The 24,957-nt window shown below is 39.7% G+C and overlaps 1 protein-coding gene across 9 annotated transcripts in view; it reads left to right on the top strand.

The window, feature by feature from the left end:
• diaph2 (diaphanous-related formin 2) overlaps window positions 1-24,957 on the top strand; it is a 365,791-nt gene that overhangs the window by 145,060 nt on the left and 195,774 nt on the right. For all 9 annotated transcript variants that reach the window (XM_076875695.1, XM_076875708.1, XM_076875689.1 and 6 more), the window contains one exon: window positions 3,604-3,718. In XM_076875695.1, the coding sequence (XP_076731810.1) occupies window positions 3,604-3,718 (115 nt within the window). The remainder of the gene's footprint in view (window positions 1-3,603; window positions 3,719-24,957) is intronic.

Below are 24,957 nucleotides of genomic sequence, written 5' to 3'. Positions count from 1 at the left end.
ATGAGAAAATGTGACTCTTATAGTTTTAAGAAGATGTTGAGCAGCTACCATCCATCCATCCATCTTCGTTTACTTATTCGAGTCTGAGGGGCAGAAAATGCCAGTAGAAAATTTATCAGTCAAAGTCCTGTACAGCTCTCACTACTGCTGCACAGGGACTGGATAGAGGACCAGTATCCTGAACCAGTCCAAACAGGATCCCCTAGGCAGACCTTCCCAAAGTGTGGGGCCATTCCGGGGGGGGGGGGGGGAACCAAAACTAAACGCTTGGACACTGCTAGCACGGGGCGCCCACAGAAACGCAAAGCAGGAGATGAAGCATCGCTGAATATGTTTCCAAACCAACTTCATTCTAAGCCAAAGACTAGAAAATACGGTGAAGCAAATCTTCCCTTTGGCTTCACCTGCACAAGTACCAAGGTAGGTCTCCCTGCAGGATTGGTTTTCCCTTCGTCGGGAGCAGCGCTGGGTTCTCCAAATCACAGACAAACAGGATCCCACGTTCTTGATTTTTACTTTACAAACACTTGTTGTAATGACTAACTACTCCTGACATTTTGGAGATGTTTGCTCTTATACAGTAAAGTTGCAGCGGGATACAAATAACATCAGGCTGATCCTGCCACGATTTGTCTAAATCATGGACAAACATTTTTCTTGTAAAACAAAGGGGGGCCTAGCAAAAAAAGTTTGGGAACCACTGGCCTAAGGAATACGGTTGAATGCCTTCTCCAAGTCCACAAAGCACTTACAGACTTGTTCGGCAAACTCCCACGTAGCCTTGAATGTCCAAAGGAGGATAAAGACCTGGTCCAGCGTTCCAGTACTCATTGTTCGTTTCCATGAGATTCGACTAACAGACAGACTCTTCTCTCCAGCAGCCCACATTTCCATGCGACCCTACAGAGGAACATTAAACAAGAGAATCCCACAACATCTAGAGCCAGAACATAGTCGGGGTGAATTTCATCCATCCCAAGGGACCTGTCATCTAGGAGTTATGAAGTCAGTGGCGTCCCACCCTCACTGTACACAGTATGAGTAGAGCATCACTTTCCCTCCTCAGTTACTGATGGTTTGCCAGAATCCCTTTCAAGCTCTCTCAAGGAGTCTGGTTCTAGACCTTAAGCCATGTGTTGAGATGATACCTACTATATCTACCTGGTATTGCTCAACATCACTCATTAGTTCAGGCTCCTTTCCTACCAGAGAGATGATGGAAGTTTTAAGAGCTAGTTTCAGTAGCTACAGGTTTGACCAGTTTGCCTTGGGCTACGCAACCAGCATAAGCTCCCAATAACATAGCTCCTGGGATCACTTCGACACACAAACACCTTCACCACGATAAGGTGGAGATTCAATGGATGAGTTGTACAGAGCACATTGAGGTAGCTCATATTTAAGCTCAAAATTAAATCATTAAATTGCAGTAAGGGCTTTCTCACAAGCATAAAGATGTAATTTGTGTTTCGCTCTGCTCAGGTCCAACAGGGTAAAGCCAATATTCACTTACAGGCCAAATGTTAAACAAAATATTAGGAAAATGAGAAAATAAGTTCAGATTCATTCAGTTTTCTTTTAAGCCAATTTAAAATGGTAACACTTTATTTATTTTTTTATATATTCTGTATATATAAAAACATTTTATGCGATTTACCTCAAAATACCTTTGTATTCGGTCTTGAAAAAATATGTGACTAATTCACAAGCTTTTATAGTGTCTTTGGTGCTTTGTTTACCTGCAATTCAGGACCTCACTTAAAAGAGAGATGGACTGTGGTTAGATTGTTTCATGTCATTGCCTTGACTTAATAGCACAAAGTAGGAGCAGAAAAAAATTCTAAAGCACAAGCTGTTTTGTTGTGCTACTTTCATGTAGACGAAACCTTTTAGTTGGTTAGGTATTTGGTTAAGTATTTTTCTGTTGCTTTTATTTCTGTCGGTTTAAAAAAACAAGAAAAAAGAGTGCAGCCTGAAATCTGTGACTTCACAGACTCACACTCTGCATAGTGTATATTGGCAGATATACATGTCCTAACCTTAATATAGTTGCAATTAAAGTAGTCACTTCTGGAATTTCGATGTGCTTTGATTAGTACTTCCTTTTTATTAATAGAGTTCAAAGGGCCAGGCGTGTCAATGACTGTCACACAAAAGCCATAGCCACCCTTTGATAAAATTCATGAGATCCCTGTCTGTTTTTCTGCTTTTCATGTTGTGGACAGTCAAATACCAACCCTAAAATTGCTACTATGCTGTGTGTCCCCCCATTGGTCACACGCAATTGTGCAAACTATAAATTGCTTCCACATTCTAAACACTTGGAAAGCTAACATTAAGTCATTTTTAATATTTACATATTTATCCATCCATCCATTGGCTTCCGCTTATCCTTTTCAGGGTCGCGGGGGGCGCTGGAGCCTATCCCAACTGTCATAGGGCGAGAGGCGGGGTACACCCTGGACAGGTCGCCAGTCTGTCGCAGGGCCAACACACAGGGACAGACAACCATTCACACTCACATTCACTCCTAGTGACAATTTGGATTATCCAATTAACCTATCCCCACAAGCTGCATGTCTTTGGACGGTGGGAGGAAGCCGGAGTACCCGGAGGGAACCCACGCAAACACGGGGAGAACATGCAAACTCCACACAGAAAGACCCCGGCCTGATGGTGGAATTGAACTCAGGACCTTCTTGCTGTGCAGCAACAGTGCTAACCACCGTGCCACCTTATTTATATTTACATATTTATTTCGGTAAAATTCTTTTTCTTGCTACAATAATTTGTAATTCTTGTGAAACAGCTGTTATACGCATAGGCAATTAAAACAAAACAAACAAACCTATTTTAGGCACATGTGTGTTATGTTTGTATACGTGGGTCGAATAGAAGCAAATAAGAGCACAGAGGTTATCTATCCCGGACACCAAAACAAGCTCATGATTGACTCTGCAACACTGTTATACTTATTACTGTTACTATACAGCATTGGGAGTAATGGACCAGAGCTAGATGGAGATTGGTCTGTGTTGCATGAGTGTTTTACTTAGACGTCTTTCAGTGTGAAATGACTGTGTTTTCGAAGATGGTTATTGGCAGCTTTGCACTGGGTCAAGTGCAAATTCGAGTGTTTGACAAAAAGCCACAGATATGGTCTCATTAAAGCACTTAATACAGTGTACAGCGGAAGTAGGCAAATGGTATAGATATTGATGATACACTACTACAGTAATTAGATGTGTTCATGTCTTGATCTTCCTTTACACGCCTCCATTTTTGTCTTTACTAAGCAGCCGTGTGATTCCTACGATGTTGGTTTTTGTGTCTGTTCACTCGGGTAAAGTTTAGCATGGCTAAGTTCATGCGGTTTCTCGTCATATGCAAATATTAATGTATCCCTCACGTTCTCCTGTTGCTGTTTGGTTATTTCTTGTTTGTCACTCAGATGCTAAAGATGCCACTCAAGGGCATGTGTGTGGCCGCACGCAGCAAAAACACTCACAAACTCCATCTCCAGTGAGAAGAACTTTTGAGTGGCAGCTTGGTGGAATGACGGTTTCTGATTGTGGTGATAATGGAATCCTTGTGTCATTGCAGATAGTGCCTCAGGAAATGGCAGAGAATTGCTTCTGGATCAAAGTCAAAGAAGAGAAGTTTGAGAATCCTGACCTATTTGCTCAGCTTTCCCTCTGCTTCTCCTCACAGAGCAAAGGTAAGGAGGCGTCATCTTTCTCCACCCCATCCTTAATTAGTCAACAGACATATGCTTCCTTTGGCGTCTTTTCTCACTTAAAACGTAATTGTCTCGACACCACCACCACTGTTTCTGTTTGGTCTCAGTTCAAATCTCTATGCCAGTTATGCATACCAATGCTTGTGTTTCACTGTGTTTATGTGTCTATGAGGAAGTTAAAATGCCAAGTAGCTCCTTTTTGTATTTGCTGTTTGTACCCACTGAGTAGTTTCAGATCAGTGGTTTTTATTTTTGTGTGTGTGGACGTGCACAAACCCGAGCTTGTACATATATGTGTGAATCAAGAGCGGCCATGCTTGGTTTGGTTCTTGCCTTTTCCAGTCCAGTAGACCAATCTTCCATCAGGGAAGACGTGAAGGCTTTGGTGAAAGAAGCTCTGGGAATTTACTTGTCCCGGCCAGTTTGTTTCTCAGATACACAACCAGGCTACCTAACTTGCTGATGAACAACACAAGCAGTGCAGCGCAAGTTTGTTTTTATATGGAAGAATATGTGTGTGAAGGCACTTGATGTATTCCTCCCATGACAATTTGAGTGTTTTCCACTTCTTTGACAGCGAGCGTGTGCATGTGTGTTTGTGTATTTATGTGTGTGCAGCACACCCCTCTAATTCGAGCAACAGTGGGAGGGGAGAAGTCAGAGTCCTGTCAAGCGCAGAACAGTCAAATCGGAGCTCTGTCAGCATGTGTGGACATAACTATACAGAATCCTCCAACTTTTCTCTTATACCCACCATCTGTTTGGACACTAGTCAGCCTGGCAGCAGCTTCTTGCTCCGTCTTTCTCATAGCCTCCAGGTCTACAAACGAGAGTCGTCTCTTTTTTGTACTGCGAAATAAATAGCAATTTTCCCTTGGCTGCCGCAAGGTGATTTACCAGCATAATACAGATGGAAGGAGAATGTGGGCTGCAAAGAACAGTTATTGCAAAGCTTAATGAAGTGACAGGGATAGGCCTAGCAGTCATGCCACTCCCTTCTCATCTTTCACGAAGGGATATCTGCCAGGCGCTATAATTTTTAACATGTACTCTTTAACGCTGTTCAAGTAATTGAAGTGAAACCCTTTTTTTTTTTGCAGTTAACAGTTATTTACTTTTTCGTTTATTAGATTAATGAGTTGTTATTGAGGAAGAAAGTGTTCATATTAAGTGTAAATCAGCGCTACGCTTGGAGAGTGCAGTAAAAAATGTTTCCCATTGATTCTTATAATAAATTTGAACTTAACCTTTTTTTGGTTTCACAGACACATGGCTTTAATTCAGCTTTAAATGTCCTTTTAAATTCTTTATTAAAGCCACTTTCTCGCCCACTGGGGATTAAAAAAAACGTCTATAGATAGTCCTTGTTCCCGCTGGCATGGTAGGAATTCATGATCCAGCATTTCCCCCGGGAGTTACCTTTGCTGGATCCCTATCAATTACCCCTGCAGCGGCTTCACTGAATCAGCTCTTTTTCCTCTATTGTTGAAACAGAACATGATTTGCTCATGAATGAAAAATGCTGTTTAATGTTGTATATCTTCCACCCCCCCCTCCCTTCCCTACAGTGAAGTTGAAAGTCAATGCGAAGGGCTTTGATGTAGATCGTATTGCAGAAAAGGTGCTAGATAGGATTTTACTAAAATGAGATAGTAATTCATTTGTTTTCCTCTTCTCCATGTTTCATGCTTCATTCAGTTCAATCTGAGGATAAGCGTGCTTAAAAATGAAATATTTTATCTTAAAAAAGAATAAGTTTGACCTATATTGGTGTAAAGTTTTCGTCTATCTCAAGTCCAGTTGTTTAACTGAGAATGGTGAAGTTTAAAGGAGTTTTGGGGGTGGGGGGAGTTTCAGGTGTCGTGACCAGCACTAGCAAGATTAATTTCTGAGGTCTCGTACTCTCAGTGTAACCTCTCATTGTAGCTACGGACCATAAATCCTTTGTGGTGATTTGACAAACAAGTCACTAGTGAAAACAGACTTCATTTGTCTGGGATATTGCCCAGACAATATCCCTGTTTTTGTTTTTGTTTTTTTAAATAACACGCACACACACTTGTTGTTTTTTCTTTGCTTTTTTGTGGTCCCTCCATCTTTGCCACAAGATGTGGATATTTATAAGTCAAGCACACTTTGGGGGCCTAGTGTATCGTGAAAGATGAGGCAAGCAGGTGTAAATGCCTTCCCTGCAGAGCTGCCCTCAGAAAATGGTGCAAAAAAGGCTTCTGTTATCTCCACGTTTCTTGGGATTCTTGCTTGTTACTTGCATTGTTGAAGAACAACACTTTGGCAGTAAAAGAAAAAAAAGAATCACTTTAACAGCCCCCAATTTTCAGATGCTTATTGCGCTCAGAGGCCTCTAAAACAACTGAGAATGCTAGACTGTCATCTCCCCTGCTGCTTTTATGAGTCTTACTGTTTAATGAGTTTTACCAAGAAAAGGAAATGATAATCAGGAGGGATTTCAAGCCTGGCTTCAGTCTTTTAAAGTGGCTATTTTTTCTTTGTCATTTATTATAATATGTTTTTTCAACTTGATTGAAAACTTAAAACATAAGTCACTACTCTGGGTCTTAACTGACTAAGTCATACTTAACATTTCTTTTTCCGCCTTTGGATGTTGAATAACATAAAAAAGTTGTATTGCACATATTGAAAATATAGCAGTTCCATTTAACCAGCCCATTAAATGGATGTGGTCACGATTAAACCAGGATGTAGTTATGCAAAAGAAGGATTTTAGATAGTTATTCTAATGCTTTGAATAATGCCGGTTGGGGCTGCATCCTGAAAGGCATACGGTGTAAAAATCAAACATGAGGGAATCTAACAGCAGCCAAAATATACATGTAAATATACAGCACCTGTTAAATCAGTGCTCTCCAGTGATGCATTGTTGTGGTTACAAGTTTCAGTAACTTTGTATGATTACAAAGAATAAATACAGCATAAATAGAGAAAAAGACCTTCAAATGAATCATGCCCCCTCCAAGAAAAAAAGAAAAAGAAAGAAAACTTTAACTCAAGCCATCGTCAATCAAACGTACACAAATGTAACGGTTTAAGGCTGTACAGCAACACAATCCAGCTGTTTCATCCAAAGTTTATTTATTGAACAACTTGGTGTTAATTCATATTTTTGCTGTAAGTGGAATCAGTGTTGGTCAAGTTACTTGAAAAAAGTAATCAGTAACTAATTACTGATTACTTCCCCCAAAAAGTTATCCCGTTACTTTACTGATTACTTATTTTCAAAAGAAATTAATTACTTAGTTACTTAGTTACTTTTTAAAAACATGATTTACACCCTGAAGAGGTGATAAAGCGATAGATCTTTCAGCCCAATTCTACTTTTTCTGCATAATCCATCATACAAAATGTAATCAAATGGAAAAGCATCTTTTTAAAACTTGTTTTATCAGTTTTAATCTTTTAACTTTATGCATCAAGCAAAAATTTAATTATATGCAACATTCTCTGACTGGAAGAAATTAGTTTAACATTTAAACCTATTTTCTGCACATTCCAGCTCATAAAATAAAATATTTTTTGTGTTTACACTCAGTCTTTCAAATAGATGCAAGTGAAACACAGCAGAAAATAAATAAAGTCAAAGACTCAGCGGTCCTGTTGCTCTATTTTCACCTGTAAAGCAGGAGTGTGGCAGGCGGAGGTTTACCCTGGTGCAGGTGTGCCGCGGTCAGTGGAAGAATCCGCGAGTTTCTCTGTGAGTTTCCCATTACGTCGTAGCTACTCGGTGCTTGTTGGAAGTTTAGGGGTTTTTTTGCTGTAAAAAGAAGTTTTCTTCCCACGCACAGCGGACACTAATGTTTTTGTCACTTTTTATGGAATCAAACTCAAAGTAAGGTCAGTACTTCCACGCTTTAAACGCTGCACGCTCATACTCTCTCTGCACTCGATATATGATCCACTGTTGATCTGCACACAGCTGTTGTCACTAACGGCGCACTCGCTTACGTCACTGTCATGAGACATTCTCGCAAAAAATCACGGTTTTAGTAACGCAGTAACGCAGCGTTCCTACGGGAAAGTAACGGTAATCTAATTACCGTTTTTGCAATAGTAATCCCTTACTTTACTCGTTACTTGAAAAAAGTAATCAGATTACGCCCATCTCTGAGTGGAATACGCTTCTGTGGCTTCTATAAAGGGAAGAGCATTCAGCCCGATTGTTTCAGCCTAGCTGTGCTTTATTCTGTTTTACTCTTGGAAGGATGCAGCATGTTGAAAATGTGTTACAACTGTGGACACTGATGTCGTGCCATCGTCTTCACCTTTGACACCATTTTGCAGTTTGTGATCAGACAATTGTTTCCACCCCACAAAGAGCTGAACAAATGTGTTATCATAGAAATCTCGGTGTTCTATTAAAACCACCCAAGTAATTGTGTATGATACAACACTTGGTCTCTGTAGAACAACTTGGACTCAATTGTAGAATTATCTTATTTTGCATTCAGATAGTTTTTTACCCTTTTGCTATTTGTCTTTTGTCTTATTCGATCTTCTCTGCCTTTACTTGGCTGTATCGGCTTTTTCCCTTTACACTCTTCCCCATTGACTTGGCTCTCTTTTTTTCTTTTACTCTCATCTCCCCTCAGTTCGCTTTATCAATCAGTGTGTTGCGCCTTTGTACGGCTCTTGGGATCAAAACAGATTCACTCTGGGATTGAATGCGTGTAGCCATGGCCTCCTGCATTTGAAAGGCAATTCATTCAGCTGGAACTTTGCGGTTCAATTTGAAACAAGATTGATGTTGGCAAACTTCACACCCCCTTTATTCCAAAATGTTTCCTCCATTGCCCTCATCAATTGGTGATGGACAAAGGGCATGTGCCAGTTTGTAATGGTGATGTCTGGGGGGGCTTCTCAGCAGAAACAACACAGAGAAAGAAAGGAGATTACTCAACAACAACTGAAATCCCGACATGGACTGTATGTTCCTTATGTGTCATATATAAGTTGCAGAGAGGAATATATATAAAGCCTATCCGAGCTATCATAGAGTGACAGGCGGCGCACATCCTTTTGTTGTTCGGGAATTATTTGTAAATTTAAAAAGGAAACAAAATCAAACACACACAAAGAAAAAGCGGTGTTAGGGATCTATCTAAGGTACACATATTGAAGTTTCAGTGTAAAGGTCAGCACTGAACTTGGCTTAAACCTGACTACAAGTGATGGCTGCAGTCATCCTGCCCCTCATAACAATAAATTAGATCAAATCCTTCAAGAGTTTTCCCCACTTTGACACCCATTTTTGCTTTACCTCCATCCCCACAGCTCTGCCCCTCACACATGCTCTCCCCTACTGAGCCAATGTGGTGTGCACACCAGCTGATTCTCAATCCCTGCTACAAAGCCCCAGCAGCAGGGCGGTAATGGCCCAGCCACAACGGCAGTAATGATGGAATCAGTGGGGGGTTTAGCTGGCTCTCTGACTCTTCCTAATAAGTCCCCTAATAACTCTGTTAACATCAGGGCTGACCTGGCCACCGGATCAAACACACTCACGCATGATCGGCCACCTCACCAGACACTCGGCAGCCTCTTAGACAAGAAAACTGTTGCTGACCAGTAGCCCCTGTAGTGCTTCTTCACTATACTTAACAGACGTTTTGGCTCACAAAACATAGCAGCAAATGTTGCAACAAGTGCTACGCAAATTATTTTAATCCCGTTAAGCGGTATTCATTTACTAACAATATGTCTCGGTGATAAAAACCTTGAAAAAGCTTGTTGCTCTTTCAAAAAACACATCCCTAGGCTATTGCTGAAGCTCTTCCTTTTCAGCTACACACAATGTAATAAGGACCTTAATCTAATGAGTTTAAGCTCAAGTGAAGACATTGTAGCCCACTGTGGGACAGTCTGCCTTGAATTGATAGCGTTTGTGCAATGATTAGCTTTTGATATCTTCTATGTCAAAGTGTTTGGGAGTCAAGCTTGATGGTTTGCCATGCTTCCCTGGAGTACACGGCTGTTTATTTCCGATTGTGTTAATTGAGAGGAGGGACCGTTCGCCAAGACAGCTTTCTCTGTGTCCTTATCCTGTGCTTTTCTTCTCCAGAAATCTCATTCTTTCTTCTTTCTTATCTCGTCTTTCTCCGCTTTCTTCTGAAATCATCTCTTTGGACATGATGGTGTCCATCTGGAGCCGGGGCCAGCCTGGTAAAAAGACACCCACTCTCACTCTCAGCCTCATTGTTTAACAGCTCCAGTCTCTCACAAACAAGATCTCAATTGGCATTTTACCACATACTCATTTTGTAAATTGTCATCGGTGTCTGAGTGGAGAGATACTTCCCTTTTGGGTGAATTGTTTTGATTACCCGAGACCTTTCCTCACATTTCAATCACTCAATCATGCATTCCAGATTAAATGTCCATTATTACTTGAAACGAGGCTGTTTTGGAAAAGAAACACCTCAAATTGTGCAATTTTCCACATTTTATGGGAAGGCCATTAATTGCTGGTGCAGGCAGGGGACATTTGTCTCAATAAAACACAAAACACCCCGATGTTCATTTCTCTCTGTTTGGGGCAGCGAGCTCACTGCGGATATCTGTGGGTCAGCCGTTTTCTTTGCTCATCCCTGCACATTTTTAATATATTACATATGAATGGAAATTAGGCCCTTAAATATTAATGACTAGTAATTGGTTTATTGTAGGAGACTATATTATGTGTGTGCATCTTTGTAAGAGAGTGAGTCAGCGAGAGAGAAATTTCCTCTCATTCCCACTTCATATTGCCTTGCTGTGATGTCCCACTGATTTTAATCTTCTCTTCTCAGATGAGAGCCATTCTGGCTATCATGGTGCACTTTAACTTTAGCCCTCTGAATATTAGCTTTCTTTGATACCTGCCGCTTACAGCCTCCCAAGTCTACATCCAGCTAACTTTTATGTGCCTTCAGGTAGACTGTAATGTTCATCAAAAAGCTGTCTCTTGAAAAATAAATATCCCCTATGCATCTAAATATTTTATTTCTTTTTCTTCATGCTCGCTCCCTCGGATAATCTCAGCTAACGGAAATTTGGGATATGTCAATCTTTCTTGTTATCGTTCTAATCTTTTTATTCTCCACGGACCTTAAGAGGTATATATTTTCCATCAATTTGCCTTTATCTTCTCATCAACATTTTTAAGTATTCCCCTTTATTGAGCTTTTTCTTTATTTTCTCAGTACCCTTGTGACAAGGGAGGAGCCAAAGTAGCTTTTAGCGCACAAGCGTCTTTTCCCTTTTGATGGCAAACTAAGCTTGTTTTGTCGAGCTATATTTCTAGAGTGAAAATTGCGAGACATAAAGTCTATAAATACATGAGAGAAATGTTGAATGACGTCTTGTATTTGTCAGTTATAAATACAGCTCCTTAGTTAAATGTTAAAGTTCCATTTGTTTTGCCGTCTCCACTATTGTGGCTGTGAATATCTTGGCCACTCTCCCTCACAGTTACCCTTACATGGTGTTTGCGGGTGTGTAATGCATAATAACAACCATGCTTCCCAAACATGTCAGAAAATTTTAATCTATTCTAATGTAGCATCTAATAGAGTGAAAGGGGCATTTAGTTTTAAACAAATGGAAGAGTATCTGAAGTTGCTGTATGTGTTTGTGCGTCTCCCTCGTGTTTCGTCCAGTAAATCTCCCGTCTGCACGCCTTCCTAATTGAGTGATAGGATTCTTATTAACAATGGGACTTGCCTTTAAAAAGATGACAATGTCAGCACTGTCGCCGGAGCTTTTCACATGAACAACCCCGGTGGAGCCTCATTAACTCACCCCCATGATCCCAAACAGAAGAATATGGAGCGCATATCTAATCCAGCTCAGAAGTACGAGTGCTAGAGCTGTGAGTTTTATAAGGAATCCGTAATGTGGGCTCACTGCTCGCTGTGTGCGCTTCATTGAGTGAAATTCAAAAGTTTTTAAAGTTTTGCCTTAAGTGTTGCTTTCATTAGCGTTGATAATGAAGTGAAGTGGCTTGTCTGCATGCTGCATGGGTGATATTTATATGATTAATATATTTATATACTGACTGAGCGCTAGTACACATGTCTAACTCTGACCTGTCTGAACGCACTGTGGATCTACCTCCGTCTTGATTTTCATGTAGATAAAGATCAAAAGGTGCAGACAAACCTCTGTTTCTCCACTAGCTAACACAACGCCTGACAGTGCAGACTAGCCTGCCGAGTTTGTTACATGGCATTAAGTTTCATTTGTCTGTGAACCTCTTTGGTGGAATTGCTTTGTGACTACAAGAGGGCCAGGCTGTGACACTCCCACAGCCAATCTGGTTGGAACGGTACAGAGACGAGACGGAGCATCGCCGGGGGGAAGAGAGCAAGCGTGATGTCACAAGCAGGATAGTAAACAATCAGAGGCCTGCGTGTTCAAGATGGTGCCTCCTTGAATATAAACAATCATGACTTCTCATGCCAGAGTGCGGTAAATTTCTGCACAGATAGAAGAGGTTGAGGTAAGCGAAAGAGAGAATAAAGCAGACAGACCGTCGTGATTACAGATTGTGATCCAAAGTCACCTGAAAAACGAAAAACAAAACAAAACACTAAAAGCGGCGACACTTAGAGGAACTATATCAAACTTGGCACCGCTGGAATAAAACTTTTTTGTTACGTAAATATGGAATTGAGCTTTGTCAGATGCAGCAGTTAGTTAAAATATGTTGCTGTCAAAAACCAGTAAGACATCCTGACTAATGATGCTTTAGTCCCAGACAACCATTTTCAGAATATGCTAATGTAATATCTTGTATGATATAGTTGTCTTGAATTTTTCATTACTGAAGTAACTTCATTTTAGCATTCAGGATCAATACAGACTCTACAACAAGCAAAGGAGCCTGCACTTTTTAAGTTTTTGATGAAGACCATCAAAAGCCCTGTGTCAATGACAGACAGGAAGGATGTTTTCCAGTACTGTGTGCACAAATTAATGTTAAGACACTTTTGTTTATCCAGCTCAGTGAAAAGGTTGAGTGTTTTCTCTGGCCTTGTAAAGATTGAGCACCACCTCTCCACACCAGTCACATAAACTCTCCTTTAAACTTGTCTCAGTTTCCCTTCAGGAGACACTTATTGGTACAGTTAGCCTTTGCTTTTAGCCTTTCTTTTATTTATTTTACCTTTCTTGTTTGTACTTCTCCGTCCTCCCACTCCATCCCTTTATGTGCTCCTCACCATCTTTCTCAACCTGTCATCTCGCTTGAACTTAAAGACGGTATCTTGCTTCTTTTTCCGCTTATCATTGTCTTGCCACTATATCCATAGCATACAAATTTCTGTGTTTCATTTTCTGTGTGAATGTTTGTCTCTGTCTGTTTTCCATCACAGCATTAGGTTTAGACTCGGCTCTCTTTGGCAAAGTTTCCTCCCTCTGTCCCTAAAAGTTGACTCTCTCAGTAGGTGTAACAAAAAAAGGAGAAGAAAACTTAATAAATTAAAGAAAACGTTTTAAAGTCCATGTTATTAATTTGCTCATCTAACAAGCATATGGTCCAAACATGTTTTAATTTTTTATTTATTACCTCTTTGCTTTTTTATTTGTTACTCTTGTGCCCTTGACGCCTTCTTATAAAAAAAGATGAATTTTGAAATAATGATTGAAAGTGTTAAACAAGCCACATAGTTACTATTAATGGCAGATGAGATTATAGATACATCGCAAGTTGCAGTGCAGAATCATTGAATGGGAATCATGTTTTTCTCTAAACTGCCATTTTTATAGATTATCTCCTCCTTTGTTCCCTCTTTTTGACCGTGTTTCATTAAACACAGTTTGAAAATGCAGAAAAAGCTAAAGCTGGAATGTGATAAATGTGCAGAAGACTGAGCAATGATGTTCAGCATCAACCATTATTTCAGTGTGCTTGTTTTTTGCCTTTGGTGCAGGCGTTTGCCTCTGTAAGCAAACACTTGATTCACAGAGTCAGAAGGTTTCTGTTCCTGCTGTGAGGTTATTCTCATACTTCAGCCATGTTAATCTGTGTGTCTTTTGGTAGTGTTTCACCCTTATTGCAGTTTTGCTCCACCTACACATGTTGAAGGAAGCAGTTCAGGACAGAGACAGTTTGCTTTTACACTTTACGTGAGCACACTGAAACCAGCTGTAACGCTGCAGCAATCAAGCACATTTTAACTAAGATTCAAAATGAGTATTAGCAATTCTGCACTGTTTACATATTTGTACAGATAATACCAGGGTGTTTTGGGAATGTTGTTTACTGAGACTTGCATGCAAATAAGGCCCCGTTGAACTGACTCAGTCCACAGTGGGTGGGCATGCTAATAAACATTGGATTTCAGTGAGTGTTTCATCATTTCCAAATTCTTCCCAGACCTCTGACCTCCGTTTTTCATCGCGGGATGAGGACCGACTGATGTCAAGGCCACGTTTAAATGTTTTGCTGCGTGGAAAGTAGAGGTCCAGTTGTAGTTGGAGACTATTAAGTAGCAGAGCTGGTGGTTTTAAAGATGTGGCAGATTACTTTGACTGCATGGATTTGCATTAAGTTGTTTCTGCTCTCTTGGCCTTTTTTTTTATCACCTTTCCAACTCCCCTCCAATCCAGCTCAGTCTGAGGTAAAGCAGCTTATTAACCTTTCTGAGGCCGCAAGCATCCCCAGGATGGAAAGACACCACAGACGTACTGTGTAAGACAAATTAACCTAAGAGGATTGATACACCTTGATTTTAATTATAATCACACGAGGCAGCAAAATGCATTGGATATTTCATGTCTGCTGCAAACATGAATATTACTATATATTGCTGTTTTATTAAAGTTCAGCTGTGCTGAAATGGAGCTCTAAGAAAAGCAATGAAAAGGTTTCCAGCCAGTCAGTCTACACTTCTGCGTTCTTCACATCTTGTTACTATGATTTGAATTCTTATTATAATCTTTTCTGTTAACCTAACATGTTGAATACAGAAATGTCAGCGTACCTCCTATTACCTCTTACTTGCGCTTTGCGACTAATGCTCTGTATCGCTGAGTTTAATGTCTCCTTTATACCTTGAAAGTGTTGGGACAGTTTCCTAGCCATCCCTCAGATGGGTTCAAAAAATTTGCCATATGTATTCGATTATGCAGGACTGCACTGCATTACTGTGCAAGAAACCTTACTGCACAGTTGTTCATTTACACTCATCCCCATGTAGATTGGTGCCAGTGGACATATAATTCTCCTAAGGCGTATTCCTTTCATCTATCAGCTATCTGCCCCAAGCGATCAGTGCCAATTTCTCCCAAGCAAATGTATATCTTTTATAAATCTGCTACAGCTGTGTCTGTAATTGACTACCTATAATTGAATATGTGAAGCCCTCCCCTCCAATGTAATTAAGTCCCACTGTTAGGTGAATGCGATATGAAGACAAGCACATACCAGTCACCTTGTGGCCCATTATTCTGCCCCTAAAATGGGTATTTCACCCTCTATGAAAGAGAAAAACAATTTGCTTCACAACACTCTCCTTATGTACTTACCAGATTAGTTTAATGTGAGTTAGACAAGCAGAGTTTTTTCTCCCTCTTTTTTAAGAGTCTTGCCCCATTCTTGTGAGGGTCCCTTGAGGAATTTCTTCAAATTTGGTTCAACTGTTCATTTGTACTCGAGGATGAACTTTGATAAAGGTCACTGCGACCTCACATCCATATAATTCTTGTAAACGAGACGTACCAGGAGCCCACAGTGGGATTTTCGATAGACATGGGAACTCGAGGATGAACCGATTTCATTTAAATGGCTAAAGATCAAGGTCATTGTGACTCCACAAAACACAATTTACCCATAACTCAATAATTTATATGCTAATTATGAAAACATTTCACCCAAATGTCTACCATGATGAGATAATAAGGCGAGACCTTTTATATATTTGGGTTTCTAGTAATGAAAGTAAAATTCACTGCTGTTGTATAGATTATATGTGGTGCATATAAAGAATTTTACAGCAGCATTTATATTTAAATCAGAGTCGACTGTCATTGCATCAGCTTTGCATTCTGTTAGGAATCGGTGTTATTGAACAACAACAAAAAAATCAGCTTTAATATGTTTATTAAATTCCTTCAAAGTGTTGACTAAAAATTATCTGGACAGTCATGGGTGTAAAGTGCAACTTTTAGTGGTTGCCAGAGGCGAACAATCGCAAGGCGGCATTTCTAGTTTAATCGCTGCACTGACTGTAATGAGCGCTGATGGCAGGCAGAGAACAGGGGCAGCAAAAATACTCTGGGGTTAATTGTTTGTTTTTGAGGACTCCAGTTTGCCTTCCTCTACTGGCTTTAGCCAAAGCTTGCACACCGGTGGAAGCAAAGGCACGTGCAGGATGTGATGAGCTAGTGGTGTAGTGGATGACTAAGCAGGGCACCCTGGCCCACCCATAAGTCCCTCTCTACATCTGAGGCTGAATTTGTTCATTAAAGGTGCAGGAGACTGTTTGACCTTAGGCAAATCTCCGATGACCCCTTTCCCTGTAAATGCTTCATTAGCTTTGCTTCACACATATTGGACTGCCGTATTTAGTCTAAGCTTCTACTTGCTCCACCTAAATTGTATACATAGTGTGTTTGTGTGTGTGCTAGTGCGTGTGCATATTTGTATGTGTGTTAATGAGGGCTCCTGGTGGTGTGTAATTAACACAACAACAAATGTCCCTAAAGGGTAAGATTAACGTTGAACACATTAGACACAATGGAGCTCGGGAGAGACTTTTTTTTTTGGCAATTAAATGTTTTGTGTGTGTCTGTGTGCGTGCGTATGTGTGTCAGACCATAACTCATGTTGGCTGTATTGCTGCCATTTCTGTCTCTCAGACATACACACATACACGTGAGCACACAGTCACACAAAGCCAGCAGTCCCTCTGGATTTGCGGGCTCCTCACATGCAGGCTGGCAGGATTCTGTCTGCCTTCCTTTTCCCGACCGCCTCCTCCACACAACCTGGTCCAACAAAGATAAACACATGCTGGGTAGATTATTAGAGAAGTACCAGGGCCCCACAGCAGAGCAGCCAGTGCACAATTGTGCTTCGAACGTGGTGGTACCTTGTAGAATCCGATGCATTCACCCCCAGGGTGTTCTGATACATACTTAGACACAGGTGGGCGCTGATACCGGCATGTGAGCTACAACAGACTCCGCTGACATTTCATTGTCAAAGAAACTCCCGGCACATTGTTTTCACTAATGGCATTTCTGCTGGTTTAGATGCTTTAGCAGCTTTAAAGGTAAGCGGAAAAATGGCGTTTTTTTTTAATTGATATTGGTTATTACACAGATATGCAGTGCAGTAAAAACATCGTCATTTTCTTAATCTCGTCAAGATGACACAACTCATCTTGGACTACACAAGAATTCCAGTGATGATAATGATGATGAGTAAACCACTTTTAGACATTAACTGCACAATATCCCAAGCGAGTGCTGATTGAGAGACCTAAATAGCCTTCACTCAGCAGAAGCACTCTCCATCTTCCATCTTGTCTTTATGCTAAGATAATATTAGCATTGGAACGCCAGGCTCACGGAAAATGACAGGTCTGGAATTAGAGTTTTTCTCTTAATTTTAGTGTCTGTGAAAGAAAAATGTTTTTAAAAAAGGGTTTAATTGCAAGATAGTTGGGAGCATTCGTGATCATTTTAACTTTAACATCATTATGTAAATTGAATGTATCTGGGACTACTGGTTAAGCAGATGCTAGTGACGACAGATCTAGATGATGCTCTTAACAGTTTATTTTTAATTTTTTTTAGGTGCCCTGAACCTAATCTCCCTCTTACCATACGTTTGTAGCTGTGGGATTGCATTAATTGCGGAGCGGTTTTTCTTCATATCTCTTCATACTAAATTTAAATGTAAATCCTCATTTTAAAGCCGATATTTCGGAGCGTTCTTCCTGAGCGCTCCCAGATCCTTCATGGGGTTTGCACCTTTTTTACTCTAAATGAGTTTTGCACCCAAACTTGTGTATGCTTAAGAAATAAACGTGCTCTAAGCATGGTTCTGTGTCCAGGGAAGAGTCGAGGGAATAGTAAGAGATGCCATTGTTTTATTAACCACTTTCACTTGAAGATGTGTGGAAGCAGTAAGCACCTGAACAGCAAATGGAGATGTAAATGGTGAACATGTGAAAGAGATGTTTAAAGGAGTGACATTACTTGAGATGAAAGTGATGATAAAGGGAAAGGGATGTGATAACTACACCGGTGCAGGCTGTTATTGCTGCTGAAAATGATAACCTATCTCAGTGGAGCATTTGTGTATACATCACCACACTTTCGTCAACTGTATTAGACCAGGATTTAGCTGTGGAAGGAAACATTACTCCCCTATTACTTTGATATTTTGTTGAGTTTACTGACATGTGTCTGGAAAAACTGGGATTTTTAAAAGGTTAAGTAGTGTCTGAGATTGACAGCAGTGGTATTCAGTGGATCAAAAGTAAATGTATGGAGATGTGTGGCCTATTTTGTCTACCATATGGCACAAGGGACATGAAACACACACCAGAGGATACCCACAGTGGCCTTGACAGGCGTCCTGTGCTTCTATCATTGTGTTGTCTGTTGTAATTAGGAAAAACATGCTGTCAAACCAACAATAAACACTCGTTTAGTCATGTCTGAAATTTTCTCTGCTGAATGTGGCTTGATGTCATTGTCCTTTAGCACAGAAAAAAATAAGTCCCAATTATTGTAACACATTCTCACCAGAAAACCCGAATAGCTCTTTGCTAGCAGTGCTGTAATTCAAGGTCTCTTAAGCTTTTAATCACTAATCAAAGCTGACAGGTCAGGGGTGTATTGCTACCTTCCAACAATCATTACTTAACAAGCTGTCAAACCTGGAGAAAAAATATTCATGTTATCTGGTGTTAGACGCAGTTAGCACGCGCAGTGTGTCCCACGCAACATGTGAACTTGTCATTTATCTGCTAAAAGAGCTTAAATATGCACATAGGGGTAGTTGATGTTTATTTAGCCCTGCAAACAGAAAAAAAGTTTCAAGGTGTTGGTTATTATGTTCAAAGTATAAACATGCTGGAAAATGCGTATTAGAAGTACATACATTTCATTATGGAGTTTGCTTCACATCCAGAAATCCTTTTTCCCTCATTATGATTAAGATCGTTATGATGGAATTAAACTACAAAGTCAAGCAAGTTTATGTTTCTAGAAAGTTATACCTAATAAATATTTGGTAGAATAGTTTTAGTGTTATTGGTAAATTTTCGATTTAACAGTATTTAATTAATTTATATTATTAAACTTGTCATATAACAGGTTACTGGAGTCATACACGACTCTGAGTAGATATGGCAAATAGCCATGAACATAATAATGAATATAAACTCAATCAGTCAATCTGTTTTGGTCTTATTGTATTAAATGGAAAAGCATTCAGTATATTTTTTTTACTTAATCTGATACTGATTTCAGTCTCGTTAGGTTAGTATTTTTTAACTCTTTATTTACAAAATGATTTTCTCCCTTTCTTACTTTTAATCTAAGTACTGGGAGGTTTTTTTTGGTTAAAATCCCAAAAATGTAATTGTTTTCAAACTGGATAAAAATCACTGTGTGCTACAGAAAACCATAAGCACTGCATTCTGATCTTCCTTTTCAGCTTAAGTACCTTTGTCGTATGGTACTTGCATACCACAGTGAGTGTTTTGATTGAAATGATTTTTGCCTGTCACCATTCCACTTGCAGTTATCAGTTTCCTTCTACCAGTTGGGGGCACTGTGATACAGGCCAATAGCTAAAACCTCTCTGAGGTTTGAATCTGTGGTTCATGGTGAGAAGTGCACATTCTCTATAGTCTCATTGGAGCTTTTAAAAATATCATATATATATAAACCTATGGAACACAGACCTGACATCAAGATTTAATCAGATCACACAGCGAGAGGTTTCTATAACATTAACTTTCCGATGTTTCATTTCCAATAGGAGGAAGGGTTTTCAATACCACGGTCAATCTGTTTTTTAATCTGATCAGGGTTTGTGTCAAGTTGAGTTGAACCTTTCCTCTCAGGAGCTTGTGCCTGCAAGACTATAAGTTCAGTCTTGAATATCACCGAGAAGATAAAATTAGGCCGAGGAATGTTCACTCCTTTGCAATATATGTGGAGACAGCTTAGAAAAACAGTGAGCTGAAGGAAAGGCCAAACTGTTCCTTAAAATGTAGTGTTTGAGATTTGAAATGTTGAAAGGTTATGTGATACACAGAGTTAGGGTAAGAAAACTATGTTATCAGAAACAACTGGAACACCGTTTTATGGCTTAATTAGATTCATTATCTCAGTATGGAACATTTTATTTCCTCAGATAGTCTCCTCGCAGTCAGGCAGACATGTAACGAGCCTACACACGTGTCATTGTATACGGTATAATTGGCCTGATTTTAAAAAAAGAGAGACAAAAAAGGATAGTATCTTGAAGCAATCGCAAAACCATTGTGGACTTACTAATTAGTTTGAAATGTTGTTTAAGGAGATTTAATTAAAATTAATGGGTCTCATGAGTCTGAGACGTATGCAAACAATATTTACACATGTCAACAAATTAAGTGGTGTTTAGCTTTGACTTTATCATAATAAAAATGATAATGTGAAGAGCTCATGTTAAGTAACTTGCATTATGTATGTAAAACAAGTGCAGTTCTATGGTTAATGACTGTTGTCATCTTATGTTATGAGGCATACAGTAATGTTAATTCAGGTTAAATATATTTTAAAGTGTTCATTCAACAATTCATTTACCATTATAAAAACTAAAAAAAAAAGCACATGTGTGGTATTTAGGTGCAGGTCATTCGCTCTTTAACGCTGCAACATGTTGATACACTGCAGTGTGTATGTGAGTCTCCAAAAGCTGATTCTGTTCTTCTGGACGTAGCGTTTTCAAGAAACGAAAAAAACTGAAAACGCTACGTCCAGATGAACAGAATCAGCTTTTGGAGATTTACTTACCTGGATGATTGAGAATGCATCAAGATGTCTATGTGATTATCAGTTATCAAATGACATTGTATCTAGCGTGTCCCACGTTTGGTATGGCTTAAAATAAAAAAAACATAGACAGGAAAAAAAAAGGAAATTAAATTTTGACATCCTTGGAAAACTGTAATCTCCCAAGAACAGAGAATATTTCCACTAGCTGTTTGTTTTACACAACAGTTTAAACTGACACGGTGGTGGCCTTATAACAAAACACTGGAGAACAAAAAGGTTAGCATTCCACTAATGCCATCCCAATGTGAATGCTCCAACTTGGACACGGTTATGTTTGATTCATGCATTCTGATCCACTTTGCTTTGTTGTCCTTTTTCCCCCTTCTGCTGTAGCATTTGGTATTCCTCCAAAACTTTGTATGATGAACTAGAGGGCTTTAAATCTGAAGCAGTTACAGGAAGTGTTGAGTTTGTATTAACAGCCCGATGCAGTAAATTTCACAGCGCAAAAACGGAAGAGAGCAAACCAAGGCTTTGTGCTAAAATATTAACAGTTACAGTTATCAGGTGGGAGGACTTAACAGAAATAACAGCTCACTTATGTGAGGAAAGTCTGTATACAGCAATGCTTATCAAGGTTCTATAAATGTTCCCATAGATAATGGTCAGCTGCACTTTCATGAGTGGACAAATTTGTGATTTGCTGCACAGTTGATTGTGAGTTTTTAACTTAAGATAAAATGGGTGCGGATGGGTTAAATGGGTTAATTAGGCTGCTTGGTTGAATGTCTAAAGCCTGACCAGTAGAGAGGCGGAGAGGAAAAAGGCAACTACCTCAGGCTTTTCTTGTCCTTGCTTGTCTTTCCTTGGCAAGTCATTATTGACTGTCCAGGAAGATGCACAATATGCACTTGGTTTCTCTGGCATCCTGATCAGAATCTTAAAGGCATTAGTTTTCTGAACATGTATATTGTTTGTCAAGCTTGCAGTCCTATAATGTAAAGAGTGAAGTACACCTTTCCTTTTTGCCTTCGAGAGAGGCGAAATGCAAATAATGAGTAGAGCTATGATGAGTGTGGGTGTATTTCACTGGATTTGCTGAAGCTCACACACAATATGTGAAGGTTAATTTTGCATGGAGAATTGTTTGCATCTAAAGATAACTTGCATATTTGTTCAGGTACATTAAATGTAGGATTGAAATAGAAATTGCACTCGGCCTGCATTATTTAGTAGTCAGTGAAAACAGTGCGCGGTGAAATAATGGTACAGCCAAACTAACACTGTTTCTTTGAGTCCATTGCTGATGTTTGGAGCTTAAACAAAAAAGACTTACTAATGTTAATGTGTCAATGCAGGGTCTCTTTTTTTCCTCACAAAATTTGCTATGACATCAGCCTCAGACCTTGGAAATATGTCTTTTAGCAATGCGCCATAATCAGTTAACATGGCTGATACGGGCCAATATATTGATGCATCTATTATTCAATATAACACTGAATCTCAAAAGGTGCATTATATTTTAAGTTAAAGACCCTATAATAATACAGAGAAAACTTCAACAACCCTCTATGAGCAAGGACTTGGCGACAGTGGGAAAGAAAAACTTCAGTTTAACAGGAAGAAACCTCCGTCAGAAAAAGGCTCAGGGAGGGGCGGGGCCATCTGTTGTGGGTGAGGGGAGGGAGACGTGACAAAAGACGAGCTGTGGAAGAGAGCGAGAGATTAATAATAACTAATGATCAAATGTGTAAAGCGTTGAATAAACACTGTACTATCAATAACACAACATGTTTGATTCAGTGGCGCAAAGATGCGATAATGTTACCCAGAGAATGTTTGTGAGAGAAAATATAAGCAGCATGATGGATATCTGCCTTTGAGCATTTCTGCATTGAGTCGTGTATCACACTTTGCACACGACTACTCTAACAACTGATTTATTCTTTATTTTATATAAACATTACGTGCAATTTCTAATTTCTCAAAATAAAGCCCCAAACTATCAGGCTATTGCGATTGTTTGCTCAATTTTACTAAAACCTTGACACTTGCAACCTGTTACTGTGAGCAAATCAGTAATCAGAAAATCAAACCGAAAGGTGTGGATCATTTTACAATATTGTTACGAAAGCTACTGGTGGGATTTCCAATTAAGATGCAATCTGTTATCTGTTCAGACGACTAATAAGCACAACAAAGCCATTGAGGGGACCCCCTGGAATTCATATCAGACCACTTGAAATAAGCATCGAGTCCTCCTATCTGATGCACTGCCAGTACCTGTTCACTTTCCCAATTAAAACCGAGGCAAATTGTTGTGCTGTTAATAAAGATTGTTTTAGTTATACTGTCATCGTGACATATAATGGGCGGACGCCAGCTAACTGTGTGGGCTGAGAACATTTCATGTTGTTTGCGGTGATCTTTTCATCTCAGATCCATGTGCATGTGCGTGCGCCCGTATATGTGTGTGGATAAACATAGCCACATGCTATGAGAAGCTATCATGGGTCAACATGGAGGTGTTCTTTTGTGGTAATTAGGACTGTGCCACTCCGAATCAGACGCAGAGGCCACCAGTGAAAGCACAGCATTGATGACCTTCACTTTATGAGAAAGGCAATTACAACATGAAAAGAATGAGAAAAAGGAGCGAAAGTGGCATGAAAGTGAGGCGCAAACAGACGAAGACAAGGACATGTTTTAATCCTGTTTCACTTCAAATTTTGTTTTTAGCATTTTTGGGCCTTGTAACAGAATGTGACTAAAGCTTTCAAACAAATATTGGAAGTAATTGTTTTAGGTTGCTTTGCTTTGATTTGTGCCTGTCTATGTGTATGTGTGCATCTGCATGTACATGTGGGTGGATGCTAGCAGTCCATTTAGCCTGCAATGTTTGTTTGTCATTTTGAAACTTATAATTTTAGTGCTTTGCTTCGCCAGAAAGATGATGTCTAACACTTGAGGCATGCAAACATGGAGTAATAAATACAAAAGCGCTACAAAACTATAGCCTCAGACGTAACGTTATCGATATATTGCTGTTATTGAGTCGGTCCCATCTGCATGTGCAGATGTAGTTGTCTGCATGCATGAGGATTACTCCTTTAACAGGGAAACTTGCTGGCTCAGCAGGGGGAAGTATGAGAATTTCTGGCTCCGTTGAAGGTTGATAGGCCCACATACACACATCCCCTCAGAGATTACGCACTGTGGGCAAGCCTCTCCTCAGGGCAAATGGCACTCAGGGAAAATATGTCTCATCCATACCATGCCTCTTATCTCTTCTGCTGATATAAGCCTAACATGCATGAAGACAGGGCAACCTATTTTGGTACATACAGAAATATTTGTGTACGTACACATATACTGAGAGAAAGACACAGTCATACAGAAAAGAGTGACTGAATCCAGATTGTTTCAGGGCAGAGTGGGGGGGACTAAAGTAGATGCTGTAGTTTAATTAGGCTCTGACAGCACCCACTGAGAATTGCTCCTGAATTTGACACTGTTTTTCAAATGTCATCGTCGAGTGCTCGACTTAGAATGAAATGGGAGTCATTATTCAAACTGTGTCACGTTCATGTTGTTTTATTTTTTTCTGCTTTCATTTCCTCGGAATAGTATTGTAATTAACAGTGATTTAATAACTATGTGCCACACGATGGCTGCAGTACGATCTCTTCAGAATGACCTGTCAGCTGGAGAATCTACAAATACACAGTCAGCAAATGTGAGCAAATGAAAACAATTTGATAGCCACTGATGGCCAACCGAAATCACAACAAGAATAATTTGTCATTATTTTTGTACATGTGCATGAGACAGCTGTCAACCTGTGTGCATTTTAAATGGTGGCTGTACACTCCCACCCCTCAGTATTTTGATAGAAGTGAAAAGCAAAGCAGAGATATGTTCATGTTGTATATACTGACTTGTCAAATCGTGTTTTCCTACCTGCTTTGTCTGCTACCCATTTCAGCAAACATATGGTGTCATTGCCCTTGGCGCCATTAAATAAAGCAACATTTAATTTCAGTCATAGCTGTTATGAATAACCCAAGCCATGACCTGAAAAGGAAGAAAAAAGTATAAAAAATGTATAATAAAGAAGAAGAAAACGTATATTATCCTTAGACAGGGAATTATGCCTCTGCACATGTTGTTTCTTTTCTTTTCTTTTTAAAAAAAGAAAA

This window comes from Maylandia zebra, linkage group LG2 (genome assembly GCF_041146795.1).
Source record: "Maylandia zebra isolate NMK-2024a linkage group LG2, Mzebra_GT3a, whole genome shotgun sequence".
NCBI lineage: Eukaryota > Metazoa > Chordata > Actinopteri > Cichliformes > Cichlidae > Maylandia > Maylandia zebra.
The sequence above is the reverse complement of the archived record's forward strand: the minus strand, read 5'-3'. Positions and strand labels throughout refer to the sequence as shown.